This window comes from Macaca nemestrina, chromosome 18 (genome assembly GCF_043159975.1).
Source record: "Macaca nemestrina isolate mMacNem1 chromosome 18, mMacNem.hap1, whole genome shotgun sequence".
NCBI lineage: Eukaryota > Metazoa > Chordata > Mammalia > Primates > Cercopithecidae > Macaca > Macaca nemestrina.
This window is the reverse complement of record NC_092142.1, coordinates 1941951-1969744: the sequence shown is the minus strand read 5'-3', so window position 1 is coordinate 1969744 and position 27794 is coordinate 1941951. Positions and strand designations below refer to the sequence as shown.

General features: G+C 58.3%; 2 protein-coding genes across 5 annotated transcripts in view; one reads left to right on the top strand and one right to left on the bottom strand.

The window, feature by feature from the left end:
• Window positions 1-27794, top strand: part of LOC105485847 (intraflagellar transport 140) — a 104126-nt gene that overhangs the window by 56544 nt on the left and 19788 nt on the right. The window lies entirely within an intron of this gene.
• LOC105485851 (transmembrane protein 204) lies at window positions 67-26607 on the bottom strand. 2 transcript variants are annotated; one of them, XM_071083880.1, is made up of 5 exons: window positions 26508-26607; window positions 25538-25718; window positions 20751-21379; window positions 13079-13234; window positions 67-851 (listed from the first exon to the last, which is right to left on the bottom strand). In XM_071083880.1, the coding sequence occupies exons 3-5, from the start codon at window positions 21028-21030 to the stop codon at window positions 607-609; spliced, it is 681 nt and encodes a 226-aa protein (XP_070939981.1). In that variant the 5' UTR covers window positions 21031-21379; window positions 25538-25718; window positions 26508-26607; the 3' UTR covers window positions 67-606. The 2 variants fall into 2 exon arrangements, with proteins under 2 accessions (XP_070939981.1, XP_011746718.1); XM_011748416.3 differs by lacking the exons at window positions 25538-25718; window positions 26508-26607 and having other exon boundaries at window positions 20751-21736.

The window sequence follows — 27794 nt, the reverse complement described above, 5'->3', positions numbered from 1 at the left end:
AAGTGGATCAAATGTTTTTCAGCCATGTCGCAGTATAGATGGATAGAACACAAGTTATAGACAGAGTTCAGAGACTTGCATTTATTTAACTTAGGAAAGGAATCGAGCAAAACAGGCACGAACACGATTCTGTCTGAAACCATCACTAGCCGGCTGTAGATTATGACTCACTCAAGGAATATTGTGAATATTTTAAGAAAATTTTCCTTGTTGGTCTGCTTTACAAAGTATAAGACATGACTGGGCTGCCCCTCTCAGCAGATGCAGAATAAATTAATCCCAAAGCAAAGCGGAGTGCAGGGCAGCCTCACGCCACCTAACCTGTGTCTCAGCTTCCAGCCTCCACCCTGAAGCACGTGTGGCCATGGAGCCGCGTTGCGCTAACCAGGAAAGCTGGAGACAAATGAGGTTGGCCCACAGCACGTATAGACATATGACCGACATAACAGTAAACACGCACGCGTCTCACACGCATGGCACAGAGGTCACCCAGACTCATCCTGTGCCTCTGCACAAGCAGGGGAAGTGACTTGGTGGTGGAGTCCCTTGGTTTCCAGGCTTTCCATGATAGCAGGTGCACATCGATGGAGTCCTGAGACGGGCGACTCAGCATGGTGACTCCACGTAGTCATTGTCCAGCCCACGGCGAAAGCGCGCCGTCAGGGAGCGGCTGATGACAATCACTCGGGGCGCCATGCAGTCCTCCCTCTTGTGGAGAATGTTCCAGATGAGCATGGCTGCCGCCAGCGTGGCCAGAAGGCAGGCACCAATGTTCAGGTAGCAGGACCAGGACAGGTTGGTGTATGGGCCAATTCTGTAGAAAGTCACCAGCCCGATAACCAGGACAAAACCTGCAGATGAGAGAGAAGGGTTGAGAGGCCTTATCTGAGAGGAAGGCAGATTCCACTCCTTCCCCAGCCCTCTGTCCTAGAGCGGGTTCCAGCCTGCTTTACACTTCCCCAGTCCTCTGTCCTAAAGCAGGTTCTTGCTTTATGGGGCAGCCGCCCCGGTGTTGAGCCACCTTGTTTTTTTTTTTTTTTTTTGAGACGAAGTCTCGCTCTGTCGCCCAGGCTGGAGTGCAGTGGCCGGATCTCAGCTCACTGCAAGCTCCGCCTCCCGGGTTCACACCATTCTGCTGCCTCAGCCTCCCGAGTAGCTGGGACTACAGGCGCCCGCCACCACGCCCGGCTAATCTTTTTGTATTTTTCGTAGAGACGGGGTTTCTCTGTGTTAGCCAGGATGGTCTTGATCTCCTGACCTTGTGATCCACCCGCCTCGACCTCCCAAAGTGCTGGGATTACACACGTGAGCCACCGCGCCCAGCTTGAGCCACCTTGTATTAGCCCTTCTGTGGCTCTTAGGACTTTAGGCTCTAGCGGCTATGGAGGGGTGGTGTGTGTCTGCTTAATTCTGTCCTGGCATGCTGCTCCTGTGACCTTTCCTTCAGGTCAGCACTGATGCTTGCAACACAAACTTGGGAGGCCTTTCCTAGCCCCCCAAACTCAGCAGTAATTTTGTGTTAAATCCATCTCTGACTTTTGTAAATGCTTAATTCGTTCAAAGTGAAAGTAAAAAGATATTTTCTAAGTCTTATCTGGAAACAGGTCAGTTTGGTGCTCATCGCGCCCGGAGCTGGGCTCCTGACAGTTTCTCGCTCTTGGCCTTTGCTTTGGGAACTGCAGATGGCCTGGCATCTGCGGCTCGGGCAGGGCAGAGATGGGGCCAGTGCCTTGTCTAGGGCTCCTTGACTATATCTGGTGTCTTCCCTCAACGTCAGTGCTTCTCGTTCTAGACCCTCCCTCCTGCCTGGCGGATTTTCCTTCCATGCTTTCCCCTCTTTCCAGAGCCTGAAACCAGAGAAGGAGAGGTGGGCCATGAGCAACCCTCGGTTGGCTCAGCTTGTTCCCGTCTAGTTAGTTGCTGATACCACAGTCACTTATATTTTTATCTTTAAGGAGCTCCACAGACTTTTTTAGTTCTTACAACAGGAAAATCAGGGTTTCATGCCTGGAATCTGCCAACTAGGATAACAGGATACTGTGGCTGCACCGATGGAGCTGGGTGTCCTAATCCAGCTGGAAACATAGGCTCTGGGATGGAGAGCCATCCATGTGGCCCTGCCCCTCCTCATCGCCTACAGCCATGGGGACATGGCCACAGATTGTCCTGGAGGCCATGGGGCCTCCAGCCAGCCTTTAGCCCCAGTCCCACTTCTGCCTACCCAGCACCCCTCCCTCTCTGTTACAGTGACCTGAGTGGGTCTGTTTCTTGTACCCAAAGTGCCAGAGACTCTCTGTAACTCACACTGGTCCAGATTAAACTCTCCAGCCCCTCTTGCCCACGGGGCACTCGTCCATGTTTCTCCCCAGGCTCTGGCCGTGCCGAGCCCCACTGCTGTCCCTCCGCTTGGTCTGCTTGTTGACACCTGTGTGTCTGTTCACGCCGGTCTCTCCACTCCCAACCGCCTCCCCTGCATTCCTCAGGAAACCAAATCATGTCCTGCCCTGTGTGGCCCCAGCATCGAGAGAGGACGGGAGAGAAACAGACACAGGGACAGAGACACAGAGAGACAGAGACGGAGACACAGAGAGACAGACACAGAGACAGATGGAGACAGAGACAGAGGCGTAGGGAAGGAGAGACAGAGCGAGAGATGGGTAACCAGCCTTGTTTTTCCTAAACACACAAGCATTATCTTCTCATCATCACTGTACCCTCCGGACAGTATGAATTAAGCATTTATCTATCTCCATTTTGTCCTGAACAATGACAGTGACTGGTTTCTGTGTTCATTCTTTATAATACTTCATGGAGCTTTTTATACATAGGTAGCTCTTGGATACTTCTGTTTTATTAAAAATAACATTCTAGGCAAGGCACAGTGGCTCATGCCTGTAATCCCAGCACTTTGGGAGGCTGAGACGGGTGGATCACAAGGTCAGGAGTTCAAGACCGGCCTGGCCAAGATGGTGAAACCCCATCTCTACTAAAATACCAAAAAAAAAAATTAGCGAGGCATGGTGGCACATGCCTGTAGTCCCGGCTACTCAGGAGACTGAGGCAGAGAATTGCTTGAACCCAGGAGGCAGACGTTGCAGTGAGCTGAGATCAAGCCACTGCACTCCAGCCTGGGAGGTGACAGAGCAAGACTCCCTTTCAAAAAAAAAAAAAAAAGCATCCTATTTGTAATGAAAACTAACAAAGGAAACTTCTGGCATTTCTACCAGTGTGGAATGTGCCCTCTGCTCACGATCGTGTGGTATCAATGCTTGTGTTACTGGGGTGAAGGAATGAGCCTGTGTTGTGTGTGATGAAAATGAGAGCACTTTGAACAGTGTCCTCTCATGTTCACAGTGTCTGGCACTTTCTGCCGGTGGGGGATGGGTTGTGCTTGCGTCAGGGCTCAGAGGAGGTGGCCCTGGAGGCAGGGCACGCACAGTGGAGAGCTCAGGACACCTGGGACAGAGGCGAGCGGGAAGGGTGGGACGCTCTTGGCAGGGGCAGTGGGAGCCTTGGGGAGAGTCCCGGCCCAGCAGGAGGTGATGCTGGAGGACGGGAGGTTATGCCGGCAGCAGCTGGCCTTCATGAGGCTCCAGCCCACTGTGGCCAGAGCCTGTTTCTCCCCCTTACCAGGCTTCCTTTCTACTTGCGGGTGTTACAGAAACATGTTTAAAATCTATGTGGCCTCCAGTTCCACACATCATTCATCCAAATGGAACAGTGGAAAGGGATTGGGCCCCCCATGGCTTCCAGGGTCAACCTGCCTCACCGTCTGTGGTTGTCGTGGGGGTCAGTTTCCATACAGAGGGGACCTGGAGGTACCATCATTGAGGAAGTGTGAGGGATGAGAACTCAATCCGGAGGGCTGACCCTAAGGCTTTTGGAATGGATAAGATGCACTCACTTCCTGGACTGAGCAAAATGAGAAAGGGAGAAGCACCAACTGGTGCGGCTGCAAGCGGAGGGGCTGCCCTCGCCCAGGACTGCGCTGGCGCTGGCAGCTCTGGAAGCCGTGCTGCCCTGGGACCCGCAGCCCTACTCCCAGGAGGGCGAGTGGACAAAGCTCAGCACGGCAAGGCCCTGGGTCAGCCGCCCTCAGAGCGTGGGCAGACGTGCTCTGGACGGCCCAGCATTAGACAGTGGTCCAGTGGGGAGGAGGGGCGTGCAGGGGGATGGCGTGGGCCACACAATACCAGGGGGAGGCCCGGGGACGTCACCAGGGACACACCCGGGAGGCTTCTGAGTGCACAGCTCGGCTTCACAGCGGCTTTCTAGGAAAACCTTGGGAAGAAAGCTCTAAGGAAACATGGGGCAACCAGCCTGGGGAGGATGCCCCGCAGAGTTGATCTTGCCGGGTCTGCCGGACCACACGCGTGTGGTATGGCCTCCTTTGTACAGGTAGCTCCCAACAAAGCACAGTAGAAGATTGAAGTGCCGCGGATCTTAGGCTCTTCCATGAACAAGCACGTCCCAAAGTTGGGTTCGACAGTGAGGGATGTGCTGGGTGTTTCAAGGTGTCTGCGGCTGTGCTGGGTGACCTTGCTGGGGACATTGATGCAGGCGGCCCTCCCTCCAGTGCTGCACCCTGATCTTTATCAAACTCACATCCCGTCTCCCCAGCACTCAGCACCCTTGTGGTTCTCATTGCCTTAGGATCTCCCCTGATACCTGCGGCTGCCCCTCTGCCACCTGTGGTCACACTGGCCCTTTCCACCCCTCTGAGTCACCAGGTCCACCTACTCTGGGCTTCTCCTTGCGCCACTGTCCCCACATTGACTGGCCCCAGGGAGGAGGGGCCCCTCCTGCTTCTGATCCTTCGGGCCTCGGCTTAGAGTTGCACCTGCCCCCCCCCCCCGCCAGCTGTGGTCATTGTGTCTTTACTCATGGGTGGCTCTGGCCGCTGTCCCCCGCCATAGGGCAGGCTCCCCAGGGCCAGAACTTGCCCCATCATTGACCACAGCTTCCCAGGAGTCACTCCACAATTACTTGTTGAGTGAATCATTTGAGGAAATCAAAGTGGACATGAGACAGAATAGAATGCAGTGTGGACCTGCGGGAAAGGCGAGGAGGGACAGCAGCCTTGGCATTTTAGTGACCAACACCCCTCAGAGGGACAGGACCCTTTGGCCAGATCACATGGATGCTGCTACACTGGTGCCTTTGAATGCTCACGGAGGGGCACCATGATTCCCAAGGACCCGCTGGCATCGGCTACGTGGCCCTGTACTTAGCAGGCCTGTTCAGCCGCCACTGGCATGCTGGGGACCACACTAGGGTTAGCATCAGCCACAGAGACGGCTAGGGCACTCTTGACTTGTCCTTGGGGGACTGGCATTCCTTTTAGAGAGATGGGGAAGTCATTAATCTCGTTGTCCCCAGAGGGTGGCATTTGGCAGGGCCTCGCCCTACCTGGAGGGTCAAGCTTGTGAGGAAGGCTCTCCAGACTCTCAGTTAAAAGTGGAAAGACCAAACCATGGAGGAAACCACAGAGCGGGCGGCAGGACCGAGTGCGGCCTCCTGCCCCAAGGCAGTAATCAAGGTGGCAGATCAGGTGTAAACAACAAGCCTAACAGGCAGGGACCATCACAAAGCAGGAGGGAGCAGGGCAGGCCCCACCCCAGAGTCATGAGTCTAGAAAGCTGTTTCTTGAAACTCTAGCAACAAGTGACCGGGCACCGTGCCTCACGCCTGTAATCCTACCACTTAGGGAGGCCGAGGCGGTGGATCACCTGAGGTCAGGAGTTCCAGACCAGCCTGGCCAACATGGTGAAACCGCATCTCTACTAAAGGTACAAAAATTAGCCAGGCGTGGTAGCGGGTGCCTGTAATCCCAGCTACTCAAGAGGCTGAGGCAGGAGAATCGCTAGAACCCGGGAGGTGGAGCTTGCGGTGAGCTGAGACTGCTACTGCATTCCAGCCTAGGCAACAGGAGCGAAACTCCATCTAAAAATAAAAATAAAAATAAAAAAATAAAGAAAGAAAAACACCCAAGGTGCGTCTGGAGCCGTGTTCTGGGAGTCGAGTTCTGGGAGTCGCACGTCGCTCGCTGGTGGGAGCCACATTCTAGGAGCTGCACTTTGCTCGCTGGTGGCACAGCTCCAGGGCTGGAGCTTACTTGGCATATTTATCACCACAGAAGCAGAAGGGAAAATTCTAGGTCTGTACCTTGTGTGAAAAAAAGGCTAAAATTTTGCATTTACTTGACTTCTATGTGAAGACCAGTGTCGGCTTTTGTTTGTCTTTGGTTCCGTTTAGAGCACATCTAGATAGAGAGGGGTTTGTAAGGTTAGAACCGTGCTCTCGGACACCAGTGAGACCTGGAGGCGCCACCAGGCCCCAGACCTCATGAACCTGAGCAGCCCTAGGCATGCTGTGAAAAGGGGACATTGCCCTCGTCCTAGCACCAGAGCAGGCAGGGGCACCACTGCTGGAGAGCGCCGGTGGCTCCTGCGGAGGACGGTGGTCCTGATCCTACCCTGACGGAGAAAAGTTTATGTCATGAACAGATGCTTGGCGTGAGGGAACCTTCCATGTGTTCCACGTGTCAGCAGTAAAAAGCTAACAAATACACGGAAATGCAGAGGCGCCTGTAGCCACACACCTCACTGCACTGCTCTAACCTTGGCCTCCAGACGCTGGTAAGAAGGTGACTGAGTCAGCTGCATCGTCACACGGTGCTGTGGATGCTGTTCCGAAGTCAAGTTAGCCTTTTACTGCTGTCCTTTCCACTTCCCTACGTGGGGGGATAGGAAGGGGTGGAAGGAGACAGGGCTGGGGCTGGCCCTAAACCTTTGAGTTTTCCTTTCTCACACCGTCTTTACATTAAGATTCCCTCTGTCCTCATTGTCCTGTTTCCTGAAGAATTTTCCCCCAAAACTTTTCAATGATGTTCATCAGTTTGTCTAGAAACAAATGTAAGGGAAGAGTTTTAGCAAACACGAGATTCTGCCCATGGAATCAATTCCATTTCATGAAGTTGTGTTGCCAAAGCAAACAGCCTCTTCCTGTGAGCCGCCCGAACGGTGTGAATTACAGCTCCACGGCCCGGCCAGCCTCTCCCCTCTCCCTTCCTTCCTGCGGCTTCTTGGGGCTTCAGCTTCTGTCACAGGCCTTCCTTTTGGAATGGCTGTCACACAGGCACGCAGGTGGCAGAGTGGAAAGACCCCGGGGCTGACCCCGATGCTCTTCGGACAGCTGCAGAGCTGGCAAACTGGGTGCCCTTGGCTCTAAAGAGAATCTGCGGAGCAGACGGCTGCCTGGCCACCTCAAGGCCCTGGTGGGGGCTGGAGTTTCCCACCTGTGAGCAACAAGATGACGGTGACCCAAACGGTCCTCTCTAGAGGGAGAGGCCCTGGGAGGGAAGAACGAGAGGCTCCAAAGCTCTCAACAGCCACAGTTGGAAGAGAAAGAAGAGATGAAGGGGACACAAACTGATGCCTGGGGAGTGGGCACCAAAGACAGGCAAGTGAGCTATGCAGACCAGGCTGACTGCAGCGGCCCACGCCTTCACCCTAGCACTTTGAGAGGCTAAAGCAGGAGGATCACTTGAGCCCAGGCGTGTGAGAGCAGCCTGGGCAACATGGCAAGACCCCATCTATGCTTTAAGAAATAAATAGATGATTTGCCGGGCGCAATGACTCATGCCTGTAATCCCAGCGCTGTGGGAGGCCGAGGTGGGTGGATCACCTGAGGTCAGGAGTTCGAGAACAGCCTGGCCAACATGGTGAAACCCCGTCTCTACCAAAAATACAAAATTAGCTGGGCATGGTGGCTCATGCCTGTAGTCCCAGCTAATCGGGAGGCTGAGGCAGGAGAATCACTTGAACCTGGGAAATGGAACTTAATATTGAACCCAGATTGCACCACTGAACTCCAGGCTGGGCATTGGAGTGAAACCTGTCTCAAATAAATAAATAATCCTGACCAAACAAAGAACCAGGTTATTGTAAATAACAAGAAAGTGTATATTTCCACGAGAAGATTCCCAAGTCTAGGAAAACAGCAGACTTTCTCACCAGCGAGCAGGATTCCAGGTCCGTGACTGACTCTCAACCCTGCTGACCGTTTAAGGACTGATAAAGTCAATGCCTCCAGGAAAACCTGAATGCCACTGTGAAGGCAGTTCAGAATAAAACAGCAACAGCTGCCTTCTACACGGCAGCTTCTCAGCATGTCATGGGGCATCGGGACGGACCAGTGCCATCCAGGGTGCCCTTTCTAGTGTCCTTCTGGTGCCCCGATGTCATTCGGGGAATTTGGGGTTATATGCCACCATTTTCCAAAAAGGATCAGAAGTCATTTATACAAATGACAAGGTAATGCGGAGTCGGGGGGAAGAGGGATTGTTTCGAGGAAGAAGCAGGCGAGAACCCATCTCTCTGGCAACAAAACACGGAGAAACCCAGCTAAGCCCAGCATTCTTATAGCAGAGATGCCACAGGTTCCCACACGGACGCAGGCAGTGTCATGTGAGCACCGACTGGGGGACGGTGGGGACTTCACTGGCTTGACCCCAATGTGTGGCCATGACCTCCTCATGCTGGCCCTGGTAAGACAGCAGCTGCTCTGGGCTCCAGCGATGGCTGAGGAGTTGCCCTTTGAAGATTCAACCCAAGTCCAGAGCTCTGCAGGGCTGCTAGATCGAACCACCGCAAAGAGTTCTCTTCAGGCTCAGGACAGGACAGGACAGGACAGCAGACCCTGAGGCCCAGGCCCCGTGTGAAAGCCAGAGCTGCAGGCGGGAGGGCCCTGCTCCATGAATCGATCCTGGCGGCGTTCTTGCCAAGAGGACAGTTTGCCCCCCGGAGGGGGACAGGCCTAGGTGGGGGTCACAGGTGCTGCACCAGGGAGCATGTGGGCTGCGCTTCAGGCCTGAAGCTTCTCAGCATGCGTGTTACCCAGCAGGGCTTCAGAGAGACGCTGGAATAACAGCTGCGAGCATTGCTGACGACGGCACATCTGTGGGCTGGAGTGGTCACTCTCCACTGCACAGATCACACCAGGGGAAGGGGGGCTCATCCAGGGACTCACGACTGACCGGGGCAGAGCCAGGAGCAGAATCCAGGCCACCTGCTCCAGGCTCCCGCAGAACCAGCCAGCGCCCCAGCCGGGAAACATCTGAGGCCTCGGGGCATCCTCAGGTACCTGATTGTGCCAGGGAACCTCCCGGCCTAGGCTGCCTGCAGAAGTCGCCCTCGGCCTGTGCTGCTCCGGCATCAGGTGCCAGCGTCACGCCGTGGCCGCAGCCATCAGAGGCCGTGATGACCTTTTACCTTCCATTGGCCACTCGCCCTGACCCCCTTCAATACTCCTTTCCCTCCCTGCCCGTGCCTATCTGCACAAATCAACAAGACCACAGACCGTGAAAGAACAGAGGTGCAGTGCAGAGAGAAGAAGCCACGAGGAGGAGCGGGGAGAATCGAGGGGTCTGTGGAGTGAGCAGAACACAACCTCTGAATAGAATGCCAAGGGTGGTGGCCACCGAGCCAGGACAGTGGCTTCCCTCAGCTGCTCTCTCTGGGTGTCAGAGCAGGGAAGAGGGAGCCTTGAGGGGCGAGGAGGGTGGTCCCTTTGCAGACCCAGGCGTCATGCTGAGCATGGCACTGGGCCCAGAAACATTTATGGAGTGAGAGCAAAAGCACAGGCCCTGTCACCTCTCTCTCGAGCTGACGAGCAGCCCTCCTTTCAGTGTGTTGCACTCTGGCTTTCAAGGGTGTTCCAGCCTCCCCATTATTCCATGTACTTTTCCTCCTTTCATGAGCATCTTCTCTCCTCACTGCCCGCCCCACCTCTGCCAAGCCCTGAGATCGAGGTTCACTTGCATAACAGGTAATAGCATGCGTTTCCTTGTCCTGTGACAGGACATCCTGGCGCCCTTCAGTCTCTCCCTGACTGTTTAAAACAGACGCGAGCACAGGAAAAAAACCCGACTCTAAAATTAGCAGCATGATAGAAGAAAGGCACATAGCTACTCTCTCTCCTGTTTGTCAATGAAACAAGTCTAAACAGGGCCAAAATGCATTTCCTTTTTGGGCAAAACAGACCCGTCAGGGGTGATGGTTGGACACTGAGGGAGAGGCGGCCTGTGGGGACGAGAGAAGCCGCCAGAACACCAAGGGCCCTCTCGGTGCTGCTGGCCCTCGCCCTGGGGCCCGCTGTTCTGGCGGTTGTTGGACAGAACCTGGTCCAACCTTGTCAGAAGTTGTGCTGGAGCACAGTCCCTCCCCCGCCACCACCCCTCCTGACCAGGACAGGCCTGCGAAAGCCTCCAGCCCGTCCCCTGGGAGTGCTGCAGGGCAGCTCAGTGTGGTCCGTCAGGCTGCTTGCCCCCATGTGTGAGTTTTTAAAATAAATTTGGAAACACTATCTTGTCCTGAAATAAGATTTTGTAGGAAGTAAGCTGTCATTTTTGACATGCCAAATCCACAGTAGTCCTAATAATTCTAAACAAGAGTTTCAAGGAGATTTATTAAGAAATGCAGTGATCTGGGCCGGGCGCAGTGGCTCATGCCTGTAATCCCAGCACTTTGGGAGGCCGAGGTGGACGGATCACGAGGTCAGGAGATCGAGACCATCCTGGCTAACATGGTGAAACCCCGTCTCTACTAAAAATACAAAAAAGTAGCCAGGCGTGGTGGCAAGTGCCTGTAGTCCCAGCTACTCGGGAGGCTGACGCAGGAGAATGGTGTGAACCAAGGAGGCAGAGGTTGCAGTGAGCCGAGATCGTGCCACTGCACTCCAGCCTGGGCAACAGAGCGAGACTCCATCTCAAAAAAAGAAGAAAAAGAAAAAGAAATGCAGTGATCTGGCTGGGCGCAGTGGCACACGTCTGTAATTCCAGCACTTTGGGAGGCTGAGGCAGGTGGATCACCTGAGGTCAGGAGTTCGAGACCAGCCAGACCAACAATGGTGAAACCCCATCTCTACTAAAAACACAAAAATTAGCGGGGCATGGTGGCGCATGCCTGTAATCCCAGCTACATGGGAGGCTGAGGCAGGAGAATCGCTTGAACCTAGGAGGCAGAGGTTGCAGTGAGCAGAGATTGCGCCACTGCACTCCAGCCTGGGCAACAGAGCAAGACTCCATCTCAAAAAAAAAAAAAAAAGAAATGTAGTGATCCATTGGGTTATCCTACTCGAAGGAGTTATTTTCAGAATCAAAAACTATTGCTTTTGCTTTCTGTATACCACTAAAATATCTTTATTCTGACCCAGCATTTCCAATTACATTTTCAAAATCTTCCATTTCCTTCTTTAAGCCACGGGGTTGCCAGTCTCTGCACGCGGTAGAGATTGGCCATTTCAGTGAGACAGGAAAACCACTTCTCTGTTTTATGGCCCTCGGGTCAGCAGAGGGCCCCGTGGGAGCTTTCCTAGCCTGGGCACCTCGTTGAGAGTCTCGTGTTTTCCCTGCAGTCATGCAGGAGGGGAGGAGGCAGAGTCAGTCCTCTGTCCCACGTCCCTGTCTCGTTCGTTCTTACAATCAGCTGGGTGGGGGCAGAAATTACCCTTTTCGAAATTGGGCACGCGGAGGCTCATGTTAGCTCAGTAATCTGCCCGACCCCACGTCGATGGTGATGGAAACAAGATGCAGCTTCAGTTCCGGGCTCCACGCCCTGTGCTCTTCCACTGAAGCCTGGAGGCACCCTCCCTTCCCACCCTGTCCGCCAGGGGAAGTGACTTGTCCAGGGCCACACCATGCTATCACACCATGCTATTAATAGCGCCCAGAGAGTCGGCCTGACTCGCCCGGGGCACTTTCTAGCGCAGGAATACCTGCCCCCACAGTCTGTCAGCCTCATTCTGGACATTGTATTTCTTAAGAAAGATAAGGGCCCAGGATCGTTATTCCTAGAATGATTCACTCTGGACTTCCTGCCACTTCCTCTGTGGGAGCTGCAGGGCAGCCTGCAGAATGCCGCACTGGCCCGAGGAGGAGGAGGAGGAGGTGCGAGCAGCTTCGTGCTGGCCACACTCAGCCACGGGCTGACATGCTCGCTTTCTTTGTGTCCCTGTCTCTGCGGTCACCAGGCTGACCTGTCCCAGTGAGCAGCAGGAGACCTGAGCCTGCCCCAGGTGCCCGCGGTCCTCACACCTCTCAATCAGCCACAGAAGACCAGCAGAGCCCCTCGGGTCGCTGGGGGTCATGGCTGGACACTGCTGTGGCTCCACCACTTGTCTAGAATGCCGCAGACCGTTCCATAGGTCATTTACGATGACCTCATCACTGTCACCCTCTATGACGCCAGATCTTCTCAAGCTCTGTCCCAGGGTGTTGGGTCTAGAGCGTTGAGAGGAGGCTCTGAGCAGCGATGGCCCCCTTGCCTGCAAGGCCGGGCCTCCTCCCCCACTCACATGGCAGCTTGGGGAAGCCAGGGTCCTCGTGATGGTCCTGCCATCTGCATCTGTGTCTGAGCCAGGCACATGGCGTGTGCTTGTGCAGGCCCCTCACCGTCGGCTCAGGCCATGTGGAACGTGCTAGCGTGTTCTCCTCACTCTGTCTTGTCCCGCTCATGGAAATGGCCTGCGCTGACCCCAGGCGGGTTCTAGGAAGCTGCGTTTATAACAGAGCACAGGCCTTGGCCTCCCTAGGCCTGATCTGCTCTAGGCCTCTTAGCTGGGAAGGGGCACAGGGCAGGGCCAGGCGTGGGCCCTTCTGCCTCTGCCCAGGGGCTGCTCCCCGCCAGCTGCCTCAGCATTGAGGAAGGGGCAGGACCCAGGCCACCCCATGTGGGCTGCACAAGGGCCAGTCAGCAGTCAGACCCCACAGACTCAGGAAAGCAAAGTGCCTCGGCCTTTAAAGTGGAAAAGGGCATGACAGACACGCCAGGCCGCGCCAGGTGGTGGCGGCCTCCCTGCTCCTTGGCCTGGGTGTGCTTCTGTCATTCATCATTCTTGCCCACAGCAGCCCGTGGAGAGGGAGGATGCCCCATGGGGCTTCTCAGTGGTCTGTGGCCACACATTGAGAGGTACGGCCTGCAGCTTCCCCCCAGGCCACCGAAGGCCCCAGAACCCTCCTGTGACACCAGAAGGCCACAGGGGGCAAGGACGTGGTGGCCCCGCCCGCCCAGGTACTTACTTGCTAGTTGGAACGCGGCGGCCATGGCCTCCTCCCAGCACGGGGCGTCGGGTGACAGCAGGGGCAGGCCCACCAGCCCCAGGATGAAAGTGAGCTGGCCTGCGGTGAGCGCGGCCGTGGCCACCAGGTTGCAGGCACGCATCATGTCGAACTGCACTGTAGGCCAAGAACAGAGAGACAGTGGTGAGCGCAGGTGGGCTCCAGAGGCCACGCCGGCCGTCACACCACTTTCATGGTCTGTGTTTGCCTTGGAAAGGACAGTCGGCACGGGCCGTGCCTCCTCTGGGCAGAGCCTTCTGGAAGCATCACGCCCTCCCCCTCACCTGCCTGCAAGCCCTGGGTCCCATGTCTTCCTGATCAGAAGGGTGCATCCCAGCCGCCAGGCCTGGCTGCAGTGGTCCTATCACTGCAGGGACGGGCGCTACACTGCTGTTTCTGTCTTCCTGAGACAGCTGCTCCTCTCTGCTTGACTTGACCCTTGAAGACGATAGCATAGGGGTGGAGGTGGGAAGGGGAAGCCCCACCAGCAACACCGGCTTCCCTGTCTGCCTCACAGGCCCCTCACTAAACTCACAGCATCCAACACAAGGGTGCTGCCTGACCAGAGCCTCCGTGGGGGGCCAGCTCCTCAGGACTGCTGTCCTGCGTGGTCAGCTTCCCGACCCCCAAGCGGCCCATGGTTGTGTTTTCTCCTCCCAGCAGCTGGGGGACTTGGGCCCGAGGAGAAGCCCCTCTTCTGGGCCCCTCATAACCAGCAAGGAGCTGAGCAGGGGTCGCACATGGGTCTGAACCAGTGCCCCCCACCTGACCCTCTCACCCCCTGGGGCCCGGGCACCCCCACCCCATACACTTCCTGCCACAAATCCTTCACTCAGCGGCTAAAGTCAGGACCTGCTTCCCCACTCACAGTAGGTCTGCGCCTAGCCTTCTCTGTCCCCCACCTATACGCTGGTTGCAGGAGCCAGGCAGGCAGGGCATATGGACGCGTGGTCAGGGGAAGACGGAGCCTTCTGTGGGTGAACCTTAGAGGGAGGTGCATTTGTTGCCCTCGGGGACCAGGGCTTGTCACATTTCTGTAGCAGAGAAATGTTCTCCCCCAAATAAAACCTTACACAGAGGCCCAAATGAGGTGATGGTGAAGCAGTGTGTTCCCAGGCCCCCGCGTGCTGCAGAGCAAATAGTGTGTGTGCTGATGGACACTCAGCCCAGAGTCAGGGGCTGCACGTGAAACAACAGCCCCACGGAGTCCCCAGCCTGTCATCGCCGTGCCTTGTTTTCGATTGAACAATATTTGGGAAATTCAATTCCCAAAGCTAAGTCGTTGCAAACAGTTGCACCTTTTTAAACAGCTTGCCTTGAAATTTCAGGGCATCTTCAGGTAACTGATGCAGGAGTCTAAGAGGGAAGCAGCCTCGCCAGTCAGGAGCAGGTCCCCGTGCCTGCATCCATCACAGACACCAGAATCCCTCAGGAGCGGGTCCCCGTGCCCGCATCCATCACAGACACGAGAATCGCTCAGGAGCGGGTCCCCGTGCCCGCATCCATCACAGACACGAGAATCGCTCAGGAGCGGGTCCCCGTGCCCGCATCCATCACAGGCACCAGAATCGCTCAGGAGCGGGTCCCCGTGCCCGCATCCATCACAGGCACCAGAATCGCTCAGGAGCGGGTCCCCGTGCCCGCATCCATCACAGGCACCCGAATCGCTCAGGAGCGGGTCCCCGTGCCCGCATCCATCACAGGCACCCGAATCGCTCAGGAGCGGGTCCCCGTGCCTGCATCCATCACAGACACCAGAATCGAGGGAGCAGCAGAATCTCCCAAGAGTCCTGAAGGTGCCGGCCTCTAGGGTGACTGCTGTGTGTCCTGGGCGGAGGCTGAGAGGGGGATGGGGAGATCCTCAAGCTGCCTCCTCAGAGCGTGCCTGTGGGAAGCCAGCCCGGCAGGGGAGGCTGTCGAGGTTCACGCATGCACGGGGCAGGCACGCTGGCATCAAGGCTTGGGGTGGGGGAAGGGGTACGGGCTGCTTTACTTCGCGAGTGTTTACGTGGTTAGAAGTATCCGTTGGAACCACTGTAGGGGGTATTAGCAGTTCCACGTGGTTCAACCTCAACATTTATTGAAATGCAGTCTGGATTCACAGAACAACCTCAAAGCTCCAGAGCCGAGGCATCTGCTTCCCAGCTGGCCCTGGCTCCCGGGCGCTGCCCAGCACTCACATCCCACCCTGGCTCCCGGGCGCTGCACAGCACTCACATCCCACCCTGGCTCCCGGCTGAGCTGCTGTCTGGGATGGTCTGTCTAGGCTTTCGGCATCCTGGTGTCCCTGGAGGCGCACTGCTCCTCGCCACGGAGGGCCCCCATCCTACCCACTGTATTTCAGGCTGCTTCCCTCCGCAGCACCCCCTCCTGTCACTCGGGGCGGAGGGAGCTCTCCTTCCTGGGTGCCAGGCTTTTCCAGCGTGCCTGCTACAGCCTGGGTGGCACCCCCAGCCCTGAGGCCTCCAGGGCGTGAGGGCACTGCACAGGAAGTGGAGGCATGAAGGACCCTGGGGCACGGGGGCCCCCAGGCTGCTAAGGAGTCTGAGCAGCTGGTACGTGGCACCATGAGCCTTCCGCCAGCAAGGGGGAGAGCCAAACACGCTGCCAGCCCGTGGACAGGCAGGCACCACTGACAGGGCAGTGGGAAGCAGCAGCGGCTTCTCACTCATTTTTCTCGCAGCAAAACAGACGCCCCAGTGAGCGTCGCTGCCACGTAACTGAGAGCTCACGTTCTTTCATCTTCAAAGTAACTGCAGAGTTAGAAACCATAGCACTCCCGCAAGGTTCTCTCAAAAGAAGAAACAGATGCGGGGGCTGAGAGCCAGCCTGGTGGCCAAGGGTCCCCCATAGGGAGAGCGGGAAAGCCTGGCAGCAGGTGAGGATCTGGCTCAGCGTGGGCACAGGCAGCCGTGGGACCAGAGTGCTTGGAGGAAGGGGCAGAGCCCAGAGCACTGGAAATGCCAGAGGACGGCAGAGATGTGCTTGACCTCAACCTGGCACCATGTGGCTTGCTGAGGCCTGAGGCATGGGGTGGCATTGGCACTGTGTGGCTTGCTGGGGCCCAAGGCATGGGGCGACGTTGGCACCGTGTGGCTTGGTGAGGCCTGAGGTGTGGGGCAATGTTGGCACTGTGCGACTTGGTGAGGCCCAAGGCGAGGGGCGGCGTGGCACTGTGCAGCTTGGTGAGGCCTGAGGTGTGGGGTGCCTTTGCCCTGGGTTTCTTACCTGCCCCAGGGCCTCTGCAGGTGGGACCAGCAGGAGCCAGGGTTTAGGCAGACACTGCCCCGGCAGACTGGCAGGACTTTCCTGACTGCTCCCGCGGGCTCCACAGCCAGCCCCGACCAGTGACCATGTGCAGCCTGCAGGGACCGGAATGAGGCCTGCATTTTGAGGGCGTCCTGTCGACGCGTTAGGGATGTGTGTGAGCTCTGGAGGCCCCTTCCAGCGGGATCTGTGGCACGGTGCTGCGCCATCTTTGCTCTTAACTGTCTTGGCAATGATTTCCGTCCAGAAGCCTCTGCTTCTCTAAACATTGCAAAATGAGGAAGGCACTAAAACATCAAGCAGGTTATGTTTGAGAGAGGAGCAGCTCAGATTCCTGGCCCAGGGCTCTGAGCTCTGCCGTGGAGGGGAGGAAAGACCGGAATGAAGGGGGAGGAGGGGTACAGGGCTGCCCCGGGAGGAGCATAGCCCAGAATGGCATGACCGAGGTGGGCCTGAGCACCAGGCACAGCTGCACGCGTAGTTGTGAGGCTGAGTGACCGAGGCTCCTGGGAGCTGGGCATGTGCAGACGCACCCCTGACCTGTCCTCCCGCCTTCAGCCCCTGGCCTCCCAGCCTTCCTTCCTGGCAGCTCCAGGCACACAGCCCTGTGCCACACACCATGGCAGGGGCTCTGTGCAGCAGCCACGCTCCACAAGCCACTGTGCAGCCTCCGAGTCCCCAGGGTGCGTGGCTCACCACAGTGGTACCCACAGACCCACCGCCCTGCCAGGAAGGAGGCACTCCTGACCGAGCCTTCCTGTCTGAGCCACGCTCCCGCCTGCCCCAAGAAAGCTGTTTAGAGCTGCCGTTCACAGCTCGGGCGTGTTACAGGTTCCTGTGGTGCTGCCTGTGTGTGTGGCCCCACGTGGTGGCCTCTGACTTTTAAAGATGTTGGTGAGAACGTGGTTCATCTGGGTCCTGGCCGAGCAGGGTTGAAGCCCGGGAGCTCTGTCCTCCAGCTGTACTCAGGCAGGGTCTCACGTGCCCATTTGATGTGTGGTGGGGCGTGCGTGGTGACGGAGACACGTGGAGCCACCGGAGAGAGGGGTGGGGCTCCCCTTTAGCGCTAGGCTCCAGCTCACCTGCATCAAGATTCAATCATACTGTCATCTGTTCCCGAGCCACCTTGTTGCAGATGCCTGACAGAACGCTCGAAATACAGAGCGAAGAAGTAAATGTCCAAAATGAGACAAAGTGAGGAGCAGAAATTGAGACCCGCGCTGGATATGGCCTGTGAGGTGGACCTCAGGCCTCCCTGGTCCCCCAAGCTCTCACAGGGAAAGACAGCCCCTGATCCGCAATGAAAGTCCCACTCACCACAGGCCACAGAACACCCCAGGCAGGGGCACAGGAGGGCCTGAACCTGGATGAAGTCGAGACCAGGCCCCTCTGCCCTGGGCCCAGCCCTGTTTGCCCTGACCAGAGTTCAGGATGTCCGGGGCGCATCTCCCATCCCTCAGGCAGGCCCCTGCTGATGTTTGCAAGTGACAAGCGCTGGATGATTTTGACTCTGTGTGTTCCATGGGGCAGGGCCTCGGGGCACAGAGCCATCCGGAGACATCCACGCGGACCTCAGCGACATCCAGAAACCCTGAGGATGGCCTGGCCTGCGTGAGGAGACACGCGGTGTGACGTTGCCTTCCCTGGCTTGTGTGAGGAGACACGCGGTGTGACGTTGCCTTCCCTGGCGTGTGTGAGGCGACACGCGGTGTGACGTTGCCTTCCCTGGCTTGCCCCACCCCAACCCTAGACTGGTTCTCGGGATGGAATTGTGAGCAAAGCAGCACCCAGCCTCACAGCACAGAGGGTCGCAGCCCATCATGCGTGCTGGGTGATTTTACAAGGAACACTGGCCGAGGCATGAAGGAAGATGCTAGGAGCTGGCCGGACTCAGTGGGGTGGCCAGGCTGGAGCTGCTGCCCCTCGCCAGGGCTTACTTCCAGGCCCACCTAGGTTATGGGCAGGATTTTGCAGGCTTGACGTGCGGCGGTGGCAGGTAGCGGCCCCTCACCAGGTTGGGGACACGGGTGCACGTGAGTGGGGGCAGCAAATGTTGCTGGGCTGTGTGGACAGAGGGGCCGCCCCGTGGGAGAACAGCACGTGGGCTTGGAGAGGTGGGCACCAGTGCAGATGGACGTTGGTGAAGGAGAAGGCGAGAGAGGCAGGAGGAAGACATCAGCATGGCCAAGGGAGACGCTGGGTGCGTCCCTGTCTTGGAGCTTTGGGGGATGTGGTGGCTGCACTCCAGCCTGGGTGACAGAGCAAGACTCCGTCTCAAAATAAATTTTAAAATGAAAGAAAAGTTACCCATCGAGCCTGTTCCTTTTCCTGAACTGAGTCTCGTTCACACCGAGCTTCCGTGACGCTTCCCTCATGTGGACAAAGCTTCGCTGCTCAGGTTCGCTGAGGCTCAGCCACCTGCAGATGCCGTACGAGTTGCAGGAGGATGTTGTAAATATTGTCCAAGGGGCTGACCAGGGCTCAGGGAGGGGCAGTAGATGCAGGCAGGTGAGCAGGAGGCTGTCCAGGGGGCTCTGTGAGGGGCTCGTGTGTCCTGCTGGCCTGAGGTGACCAGGCCTAAGCAAGTGGACAGCCGGGGACCTGGGACAGATGCAAATGACGCCCCAGAGGCTACACGCGGCCCTGTGACTGGAGGAATGCAAGAGGTAGCAACAGGGAGGGGCGCCAAGGCTCCCAACTGCCCTGAGACTGGGCTGCCTGGGCCACATGTGGGTGTTGGTGGCAGCAGTTAGGAGGCCTGGAGGTGCGGAGCTGCAGCCAAGGGCCGGCAGGGAACTCCCTCCCCCGGTGGGGGGTGCTCTGTGGGCTGGATGCCAGTGATGGTCCCAAAGCACACGAACACCCGGCCCCACCTCCAGGGCCTGCGAAACCGCTGCCCCCGCGAGAGGCTCGGCACAGTCACGGGGCTGCAGCTCCTTCAGCAGAGCAGGCAGAGTCTGGAAGAAGGGCGCCTGGCCTGAGTCACGCAGAGACCCAAGTCTCGGGCTTTCCATAAGACACTGGGTTCTGAGAGCCGGTAGAAGCTTTGAAGTTATTCATAGGCTTTGATCTTTTTAAAAGACGGCTGTTGGTCCCTGCTGGTGAAGGACGTGAGAGGAGGTGCCCAGTCCAGGCTGTGCAGCGCAGCTGAGGGCCTTCGAGTGGACAGAAGGGCGTTGAATTCCCTCGTGGGACCTCATCCTAGCCACATGGCTTCTGCAAAGCCTCGGTTTCTTTGCCTGCGAAATGGGGATGACGTTCCCCGCTGAGGGTTCTGAGTGCGGCAGGTTGAGGATGGAGCTGTGTGGCTGAGGCACATGTGGTATGTGTTACCCCAGGACTCCGAGACTCCCTCCAGAGCCTAGAGCAGAGGTGCTGCCTCAGAGACCAGCATTGTCTTCAGAGCAGAAGGTGCGTCCAACCCTGAGCCTGGGGCGCTCTGCAGCAGAGACTGGGGCGTCTGCGAGTCAAAACCTTGCCGGCAGTTTTAGAGAGTTGGCCTTTGGGAGACTTGCGTCCCCAGGCTGTGACTGCTGAGATGACCGTGGCTGTAAGCGCCTTCCTATGTATGCAGCCCCACACCTGCCACTCAAACCCCACAGTGTGGTGGCATCTTTCTGAGCCCCTTCCTCTCCCCTGCAACCACTCAGCATCCCTGTCCCCTTCCGAATGTCCCGGCCTCCCTGTCCGTCTCCTTTCCAGCGTCCCATCTGAAACCCATCCCTGGGGATCTCCTTCTGCCGCTCTCCGCCTCAAAGACCCCAACAACTGTGAGAACAAAGCCAGAACTCACCCGTGCATTTTTAAACTTCTGTTTATTTTACTCATTTCTTGTTCATTTTACTCATGAGTAAAGAAACGGTTTTTTTTTTAATTTTTAGAGGCAGGGTCTCTTGCTGTGTTGGCTAGGTTGGTCTTGAACTCTTGGCCTCAAGCAATCCTCTTGCCTCGGCCTCCCAAAGTGCTAGGATTACAGACGTGAGCCACCGCGCCCAGCCATAATAATTGTTTTCAACCAAGGAAAAAATGCCTTTCCTTGATTTGATTAATATACCCGTCTCTTAACTATGCGTAACTGCAGAAAGGCCACCCAAATGCCTGAGATGAATTCCTGTGTAAAAGAGCTGGAGGCAGACTCTGCACTGAGCAGGAGGGGTGTGTGGGGCTGCCTCTGGCCAGGGAGAGGGGGCTGTGGGGCCTGGTTCCCTGGGAGACCCAGTGCCCGCTCCTGCCTGTCCAGAGGCCACGCTTGGGGCAGAGCAGGGGCCAGGCCTCCCCACCCACTCACCAGGTCCATGCCTGGTGTCTCCTGTGTGCCCTCGAGCCTCGGCCACGCTGAAGGCATCAGGAAAACAAGTGGACTTACGTTTGACGGTGCCTCGGGACTCCTGGAAGCCGGCCGCCTCAGAGCCCCAGCCCAGCGCCTCACAGTCACGTGCGTCCACCTGGCTGGCCCTGGCCCCAGGGCTCAGCCCTCCCCGGGCCCTGTCCACCAGCCAGCAGGACCTCCACAGCCCCACGCTGCGCCTGCGCCCGTCCTCCAGCGTCTGGCACACCCAGTTGGAGGTGAAGGCCGCCACGTTGTTGAGGATGAGTGAGACTAGGGCCACCAGCACGGCCGCAGCCACAAGTCTCTGCACAGTCATCGCTGTCGCCAGTGCCGCTACTTATCCGGAGAAAGCCAAGTCCCAGTCCACAGCCGCACGTCCAGGGTCCAGGGAGAGCCGACGCTGCTAGGGGTGGCTAGAGGACATCACCGCTCATCCTCGGGGTGGCGCGGGCGGAGGCCCATGGGCCGATCCAGGTGAGCCGCCTCTCGGCCCGGCCTTATCCTCCTTCCTGCACCTGGAGCAGGGCCAGGCCTGTGCTGAAGCCGCTCGCCTCGGGGCCCATTCCAGGGAGGAGAGGGTGGGCAGCAGCAAGAACCCAGGGCCGGGAGTGCGCCGTCTTCCTGGGAAGCGGAGGCCGGCCTGCGCCGTGCGTGCCTCTTCTCGCCTGCAGCAGTGGAAAACAGAGTCACTCGGGAGGCCGGCAGCAGTGGGAGTCGAGCCCGGGCCACGCTTCTTAGCACCGGCCCGCCGTGAGCACCAGGCTCCAGGCAGGGTGACCAGCGTGGAGCGGGTTCACAGCTCCTCTCTACCGCGTGGGCCCCTGTGCAGATGCCTCTAGGGCAGTTGGCTGGTCCTGGAAAGCGAGTGGCTGCCGCAGGGACGCCCGTGTGCGCGGAGCTCGCCTTCCCTGGCTCTCAGCAGAGAGGAAATGGTTGTTTTTGAGGCTGTTTTTGGTGAGCCGGAGGGCGTAGCCAACCGCAACAAATAGCGGCCCTGCCGCGGCAGCCAGACACCAACAGGATGTGCTTCCTGATGGGAAAGGCCGGGAGACTTCTAAGGCCCTGCTCCAGGCCCACCCCCTGCTGCCCCTCCCCACCTTCCTGCCCCAGAGGACAGGCCAGGGATGCCGGGCGCGGGCCAGACCCCTTGTCTCGCCTGTTGCTTTTGAGCCTGGTGGCCCCCAGGGCCTGGAGGCCGGTGGGTACTGGGGGACTGTTGCCTACCCTGGGGACTTCACACCCCCCAGCCATCCAGTTGCCCCCGGGACCATAGATACCCCCAGGACCATAGGTACCTCTCCCCCGCCCCCGTGTTCCCAGCACCATAGGTACCACAGCCGTCCCCCACTCCCACACCCGTGTTCCCAGGACCATAGGTACCACAGGCCTCCCCCCGCCCCCATGTTCCAGGCCTGCCCCCATCACGGAATGCTGCCCTCAAAAGGGGGGCAGATATCACAGGATTGCTGGGAAGGGGAGAGACCCGTGTGCCTGGAGGGAGCAAGTTCACCCAGACCTGCGGGGCCAGGGACTGTACTTGGAGGACCTCGGGGCCAGGTCATTCTTAGGTGGCAAGAAGGGTAGGATTCTGGATATGCCAGGTGGGGCTCTCAGTGGGGCCTGGGATGGGGCGAATGTCACGTGGGGCCTGGGCCACCTCTGCTATTGATGGGAACGGTCACCCCCCACAGCTGGGGACGGGACTAGGCAGGTCACCTTGTAAGCGGTCAGGCTCTCACGCAGAGCTTATGCTGCCAGAGAGCTCGGAAGCGTCTTCATCTATTCTGCTCAGAATTATTCTGCCCTGCAGGGCAGACACCGCGAGAGGGTCTCATACTCTGTCCCGTCTCCGGAGACCCCAAACCTGGCGTGGGATTCCCACCCCACCCAGGCTCCAAAGCTTCGTGAACGCAGGTGTCCCGCATCCATGCAAACCGTTCACGGGCACACGCCCAAGACAGTGCTGGGACAGAGAGTCCTGTTCCCAGCCCATGGTAACAGCAGAACTTGGACCGTTTCCTGTCCGTGCACTGCCCGTGCGTGGGGCCCTGGCTCAGGGCAGTTCCGAGAGCTGCCATTTCCTGGGAGCAGTCTCGGTTCACAGGTTGGCGTGTGGCTCTGTACATCCACAGGAGAAGCAGCGTTCCCCACACACGCCCCGGGTCTGTTCCAGAAAGGCGGCAGCTCTGCCCTCTCCAGCCCGTGGTGCGTGCTGGGTCCTGACACACGTTTCTCCACTCACTTCCGCAGGGACGTTGCCTGTGGTGGGATTTTCCCCGGGGGTTCGCTGCAGATGCGTCCGTCGGCTTTCTGCTTTCCCTTCTTCCTTGGCTTGTGCCCAGGGAAAAGTTGCTGTTTCTGTTTCTGTTCTTGGCCCCCGGAACCTGATGGGGCATGCGGGGCACGTTGGTGCTGGCAGCCTCCACTCTCCTGGGTGGCTCAGAAGGCCCTAGGGGGATGTCCCCAACCCTTCCTGCCTGTACCCTGCTCCTGGGAGGTGGACGGGGGGTGCCGTGTCTCAAACACTCAGTGTTCCCAAGCACACAGTGCAGAACGGTGCCTTGAAAGGAAAGTTTCCCAAAAGTTTCCATGGGGGAAGAATTTATTTCCTCCTTAATTAACTAAACCATTTATCTTTCGGGAGTCTTCAAATGGCTAACTTCCAACGAAAAGCCAGTGCTGGGTTTCAGAGCCCAGAGGACACATTTGATTGTCTCGGCGGCCCCCTCTGGTCCTTTCCTCAGGTTGAGTGGGGAGGAGGCCACGGCCACGCTCCCACACGGCGGCAGCACCCCCGGAGGTCCTGGTTCGCAGAGGCCGGCACCGGCCCCCACCCTCCTGGCACTTCTGGGGTGCTCCAGGTCCCTGTGCCCTCGGCCGTCACGCTGCTTCTAACCCCTGGCGCTATGGGAGGCTGGGCGCAGGGGGGCGGAAGGCCTGGGAGTAGCATTTAAGAGCGACCCTCCTGGGAGGATCTGTGGCTCTCGGGGGCGACTCCCACTAAGGGGACTCGCAGCTGGGCCGTGGGCTTCCCCCCAGCCCGTCATGCCCTCCTGCTCTCCCTGTTGCTTGGGGTCTTGGTCGTGGTGGAGTCCCACTGCCCCCTCCCGCATGTGTGTCTGCGGCTCCCAAACCCAACAGAGCGGGAGCCCTAGCACAGAACAAGGACACGGAGGGAGGGGGCGGCCTCAGCAGGCGCGATCGTCAAGCCGCTGTTCCGCCAGCCGCCCTCATCCTGACACAGGGTGGTCTCAGCAGAGCTTCTGCAGGGCCCTTTGAAGGCTGCGTCCCTGCTGCCCATCTGCTTCTGGTTCCAGCGCCTTGCGGGGCTGATGAAGTGCAGATGTGGGTGACTCCACAGACTGGCCGGGACAACAGGAAATTCTCAAGACTTGGATGGGAACTAAGAGGGTGTTTACTTCTTGGAATTTATGTCAGATGCACAAACCCCAGAACCCCACACCGGAGTCGAGGTTGTCCCGAGAGCCCTGGCTGGCCGTTGTAGAGAGGAGGCAGGAATCACACGGGGCTGGTGCCTTGCTGGGGGCCAGAGCAGGAGGCTGGCTGTGGAAGGAGCTTGCAGAGAGTGCCTGGGTCTGGACGTTTCTGGCGGGTCTGCGACCGCCCTTCCCATGGGTTTTCCCAGCAGCCTCGGCCTGGCAGGCAGGGGACTGTGGGAGGGTGTGTCCAGCTTCCACTGGCAGCCGCACGTCCAGCACATGCTTCTCCAAGCCCCACGTGGTGCAGACTTAATGCCTGGGACAGGGCACATGGAAGTGCAGGCATCTGGTGGTGTGTTGGCTGGGTCCTCGGTCACACATGGGTCCTGGGAGCCAGAGCAAAGCCAAGGCTGACCTGCGGGTTCTCTCCCGCTCCCACAGGCGGCCTCCACATGGGGGAGACGGGGGGCTTAGAGCACAGGGGAGCCCGGCTGAGCCCCGAGTCGGCTGCCAGTTTCCTCTGCTTGTTTGTGATTTTCCACCGCAATTGGATGGGGACAGAAGGAACCAGTTGTTTTCAGGACAAGGGAGAGGAAAGGAGCCACGCCTGGCAGGTAGAGGCAGGTCCCAGCCCTGTCCAGCCCCACACCTGGGCCTGGGGACAGGGTGTGCACAAACAGAAGATTTTTTAAAGATTCCAGTTGTGGGCCGGGCGCGGTGGCTCATGCCTGAATCCCAGCACTTTGGTAGACCGAGGTGAGCAGATCACAAGGTCAAGAGATCGAGACCATCCTGGCCAACATGATGAAACCCGTCTCTGCTAAAAATACAAAAATTAGCTGGGTGTGGTGGTGCGTGCCTGTTGTCCCAACTACTCAGGAGGCTGAGGCAGGAGAATTGCTCGGGAGACAGAGGTTGCAGTGAGCTGAGATCATGCCACCGCACTCCAGCCTGGTGACAGAGTGAGACCCTGTCTCAAAGAAAAAAAAAGATTCCAGTCGTGAAATCTTTTGGGACAGGAGAATAAAAAAGACTGCATGTCTCACAACGTGCTGTTTATGAAGCAGCCATCACGCCTCACGCACTGAGGCCCCAGTGCCACCACCAGCCAGATGTTAGAGAAATGAGGAGTCTGGGAGGAGCCACACCTTCCCTCCGGTCTGTAGAACTGACTGAAGCTGTGCGGTGAGAACACAATGTTTCTTTTCAGATTCGGATGTGACCCCTGCACTCCACGTGCATCATTAGCTGATGGGCGAGGCCCAGCAGCGTTTGGGGGAGCCCTGGACCCCCAGTCTTGAAGCATGTCTCAGCATGGGGAAGCTGTGTCTGAGCCGTTTATAAACCAGTTTTACACCCATGGGTCCTTCCCCGTGGACTTACCCAGGACCTCAGGATGGAGGAGGAAGACAAGCCTTGGTTTTCTGCTGTTTCAGTGTGAAGATGTGACTTCTTGCCTGGAGCTCTGGAGGACCGAGGGCAGCACAGTCTGGGGGTAGGTGGGCTGGGTGCTCAGGCCTCTCCCTGTGCTGCTGTTGGTGGCAGGAGTTCTGAAGCCAAAAGACTGAGGAGCGCAAATCGGAGATCAGGACGCTGCTGCCTGGGGCATCTCCCTGAGGTCCCCTGCGCCTGGCGTCACCTTCACCACAGCGCCGACCGAGTGGGTGCACCCAGGCGCTGCGAGGAGCCCCACGCGAGGCCATCAGAGGACACGCATGTTTTACACCCATGGGTCTAAATGGCAGTGGCAGGGAGGCAGGCTCACTTCCCGGCCCCCCGGACGCTTGGCACCCCCATGAGGACCTGGCCCGTGGGTTTGGACACACCATCTCCTGGCTCCAGGCATGACTGTGCCACGCGGCAGGGGCCCTGGGCTGAGCTGGCACGTGTTGCCACATAAACCTACGAGCAGGGGCTGCCTGGGCCGGTTGCTGCTAAGACACACGCACCTCCCCACCCTGCGTCCCTGGGTGGTGGGACACATCCATGAAATTCACCCAAGTACATGTAAAACCAGGCACAAGTACCCGCTGGCTTTCAGGAGCAGGCACCTGGGCATGCAGCGTTACAGCCACAGGCACCACCACAGGGCCTGTCCCAGGAACCCGCCTCCAGCCCCCAGACTCAGACGCAAGTGCGCTGAGCCTGCCCAGGGCTGCCATCTCGGAGCCATTTGCCCTGTGATTCCGTGGGAGCCGGGGAACCCGAGATGTGGGTAGCCCACACCTCCTGGAGACAGAGGCACCATGGTGGGACTGGGCTCCCTGGATGTCTTCCTGGGCCCCTCCTCCTCACGGGGGCAGGGCCATTAGGAAAATGCCTGACTGCACGCACCCCAGCCCCTCTTACTCACCAGGACAGTGGGCTCGGGGCTCTGTGGGCATCTGGTCCCTCCAGTCCTAAGAGTGGCCTGTGGCTGTGCCAGCAGGGAGGCTGCAGGGCTGCTGCCCTGCCGAGACTGTGGGCTGGGCTGAGGCTGGGCTGAGGCTTATCTGCAGGGAGCAGCCTGGAATGCGAGGGTGGGCCTGGGTGGGGATGCTCTGAGGCCACTCGCGGTGTGTGCTGCCTGTGCTTGTGGGAGTATGTGCGTCTGTGCGCATGTGTGTGTTCCTGCGTGTGTGTGCACATGCACGTGCATCCGTGTGTGCGTGTGCATCTGTGTGTGCGTGTGCGTGCATGTGTGTGCGTGTGTGTGCATCCATGTGCATGTGTGTGCGTGTGTACATGGCTTTGGGGGGCTTGCAGGGGAGGTGCATGTGGGAGAGGAGAGAGATTCAGGAAGTGACCAGTGCGTCCTCTGCCTGTCCCTGCTCGGTGACCACACTGAGCTGTGGCTTGGAACAGGACCTTTGTCCGAGGCCCTGAGCCCACGTCGGGGCTGAGGCCGCAGGCCAGCCCGGCCCCAAGGGCCCTTGCGGAGGGGTCTCCCTGAATGGCCTTGGACCCACCTCCCACCCAGCCCCACCAGGTGGCCTGGCTGAGTGCCCCCCTCACATGTGGACACACAGTTGTCATGCAGCGTCGTATCCCCCCAGGGTGGCCATCATCAGCCTTTGCCTTCCCCGGAGCCGACACAAACCAAGGCCTCAGTCATTTCTGGTCCTGCCTGGATCAGTGCCAGCAGGGGAAGAATGCAGGAAGCCTCACGAAGAGGCGGGGGGCCGGGCGCGGTGGCTCATGCCTGTCATCCCAGCACTGTGGGAGGCCAAGGCAGGTGGATCACTTGAGCTCAGAAGTTCAAGACCAGCCTGGGCAACATGGCGAAACCCCGTCTCTACAAAAAATACGAAAAATTAGCCGGGCGTGGTAGCCCACACCTGTGGTCCCAGCTATTTGGGAGCCTGAGGTGGGAGGATTGCTTGAACCCAGGAGGTCGAGGCTGGAGTGAGCTGTGATTGTACCACTGCACTGCAGCCTGGGCAACAGAGGGAGACCCTGTCTTAAACAACAAAAAAACCCAAAGAGGCAGGGTGACTTCCACCATCCCTGCACCTGTGCCCTGACACAGCTGCCTGCTCGGCACCCTGGTCCTTCACACACACAAAACTCACTGCCCGAGAGTGGGGCACAGGGCTGGGGTGGAAGGTGCTGTCCCCTGTGTCCCACTGATCAGCGCGTCTGCAGGCCTGCCCCCGGGGCC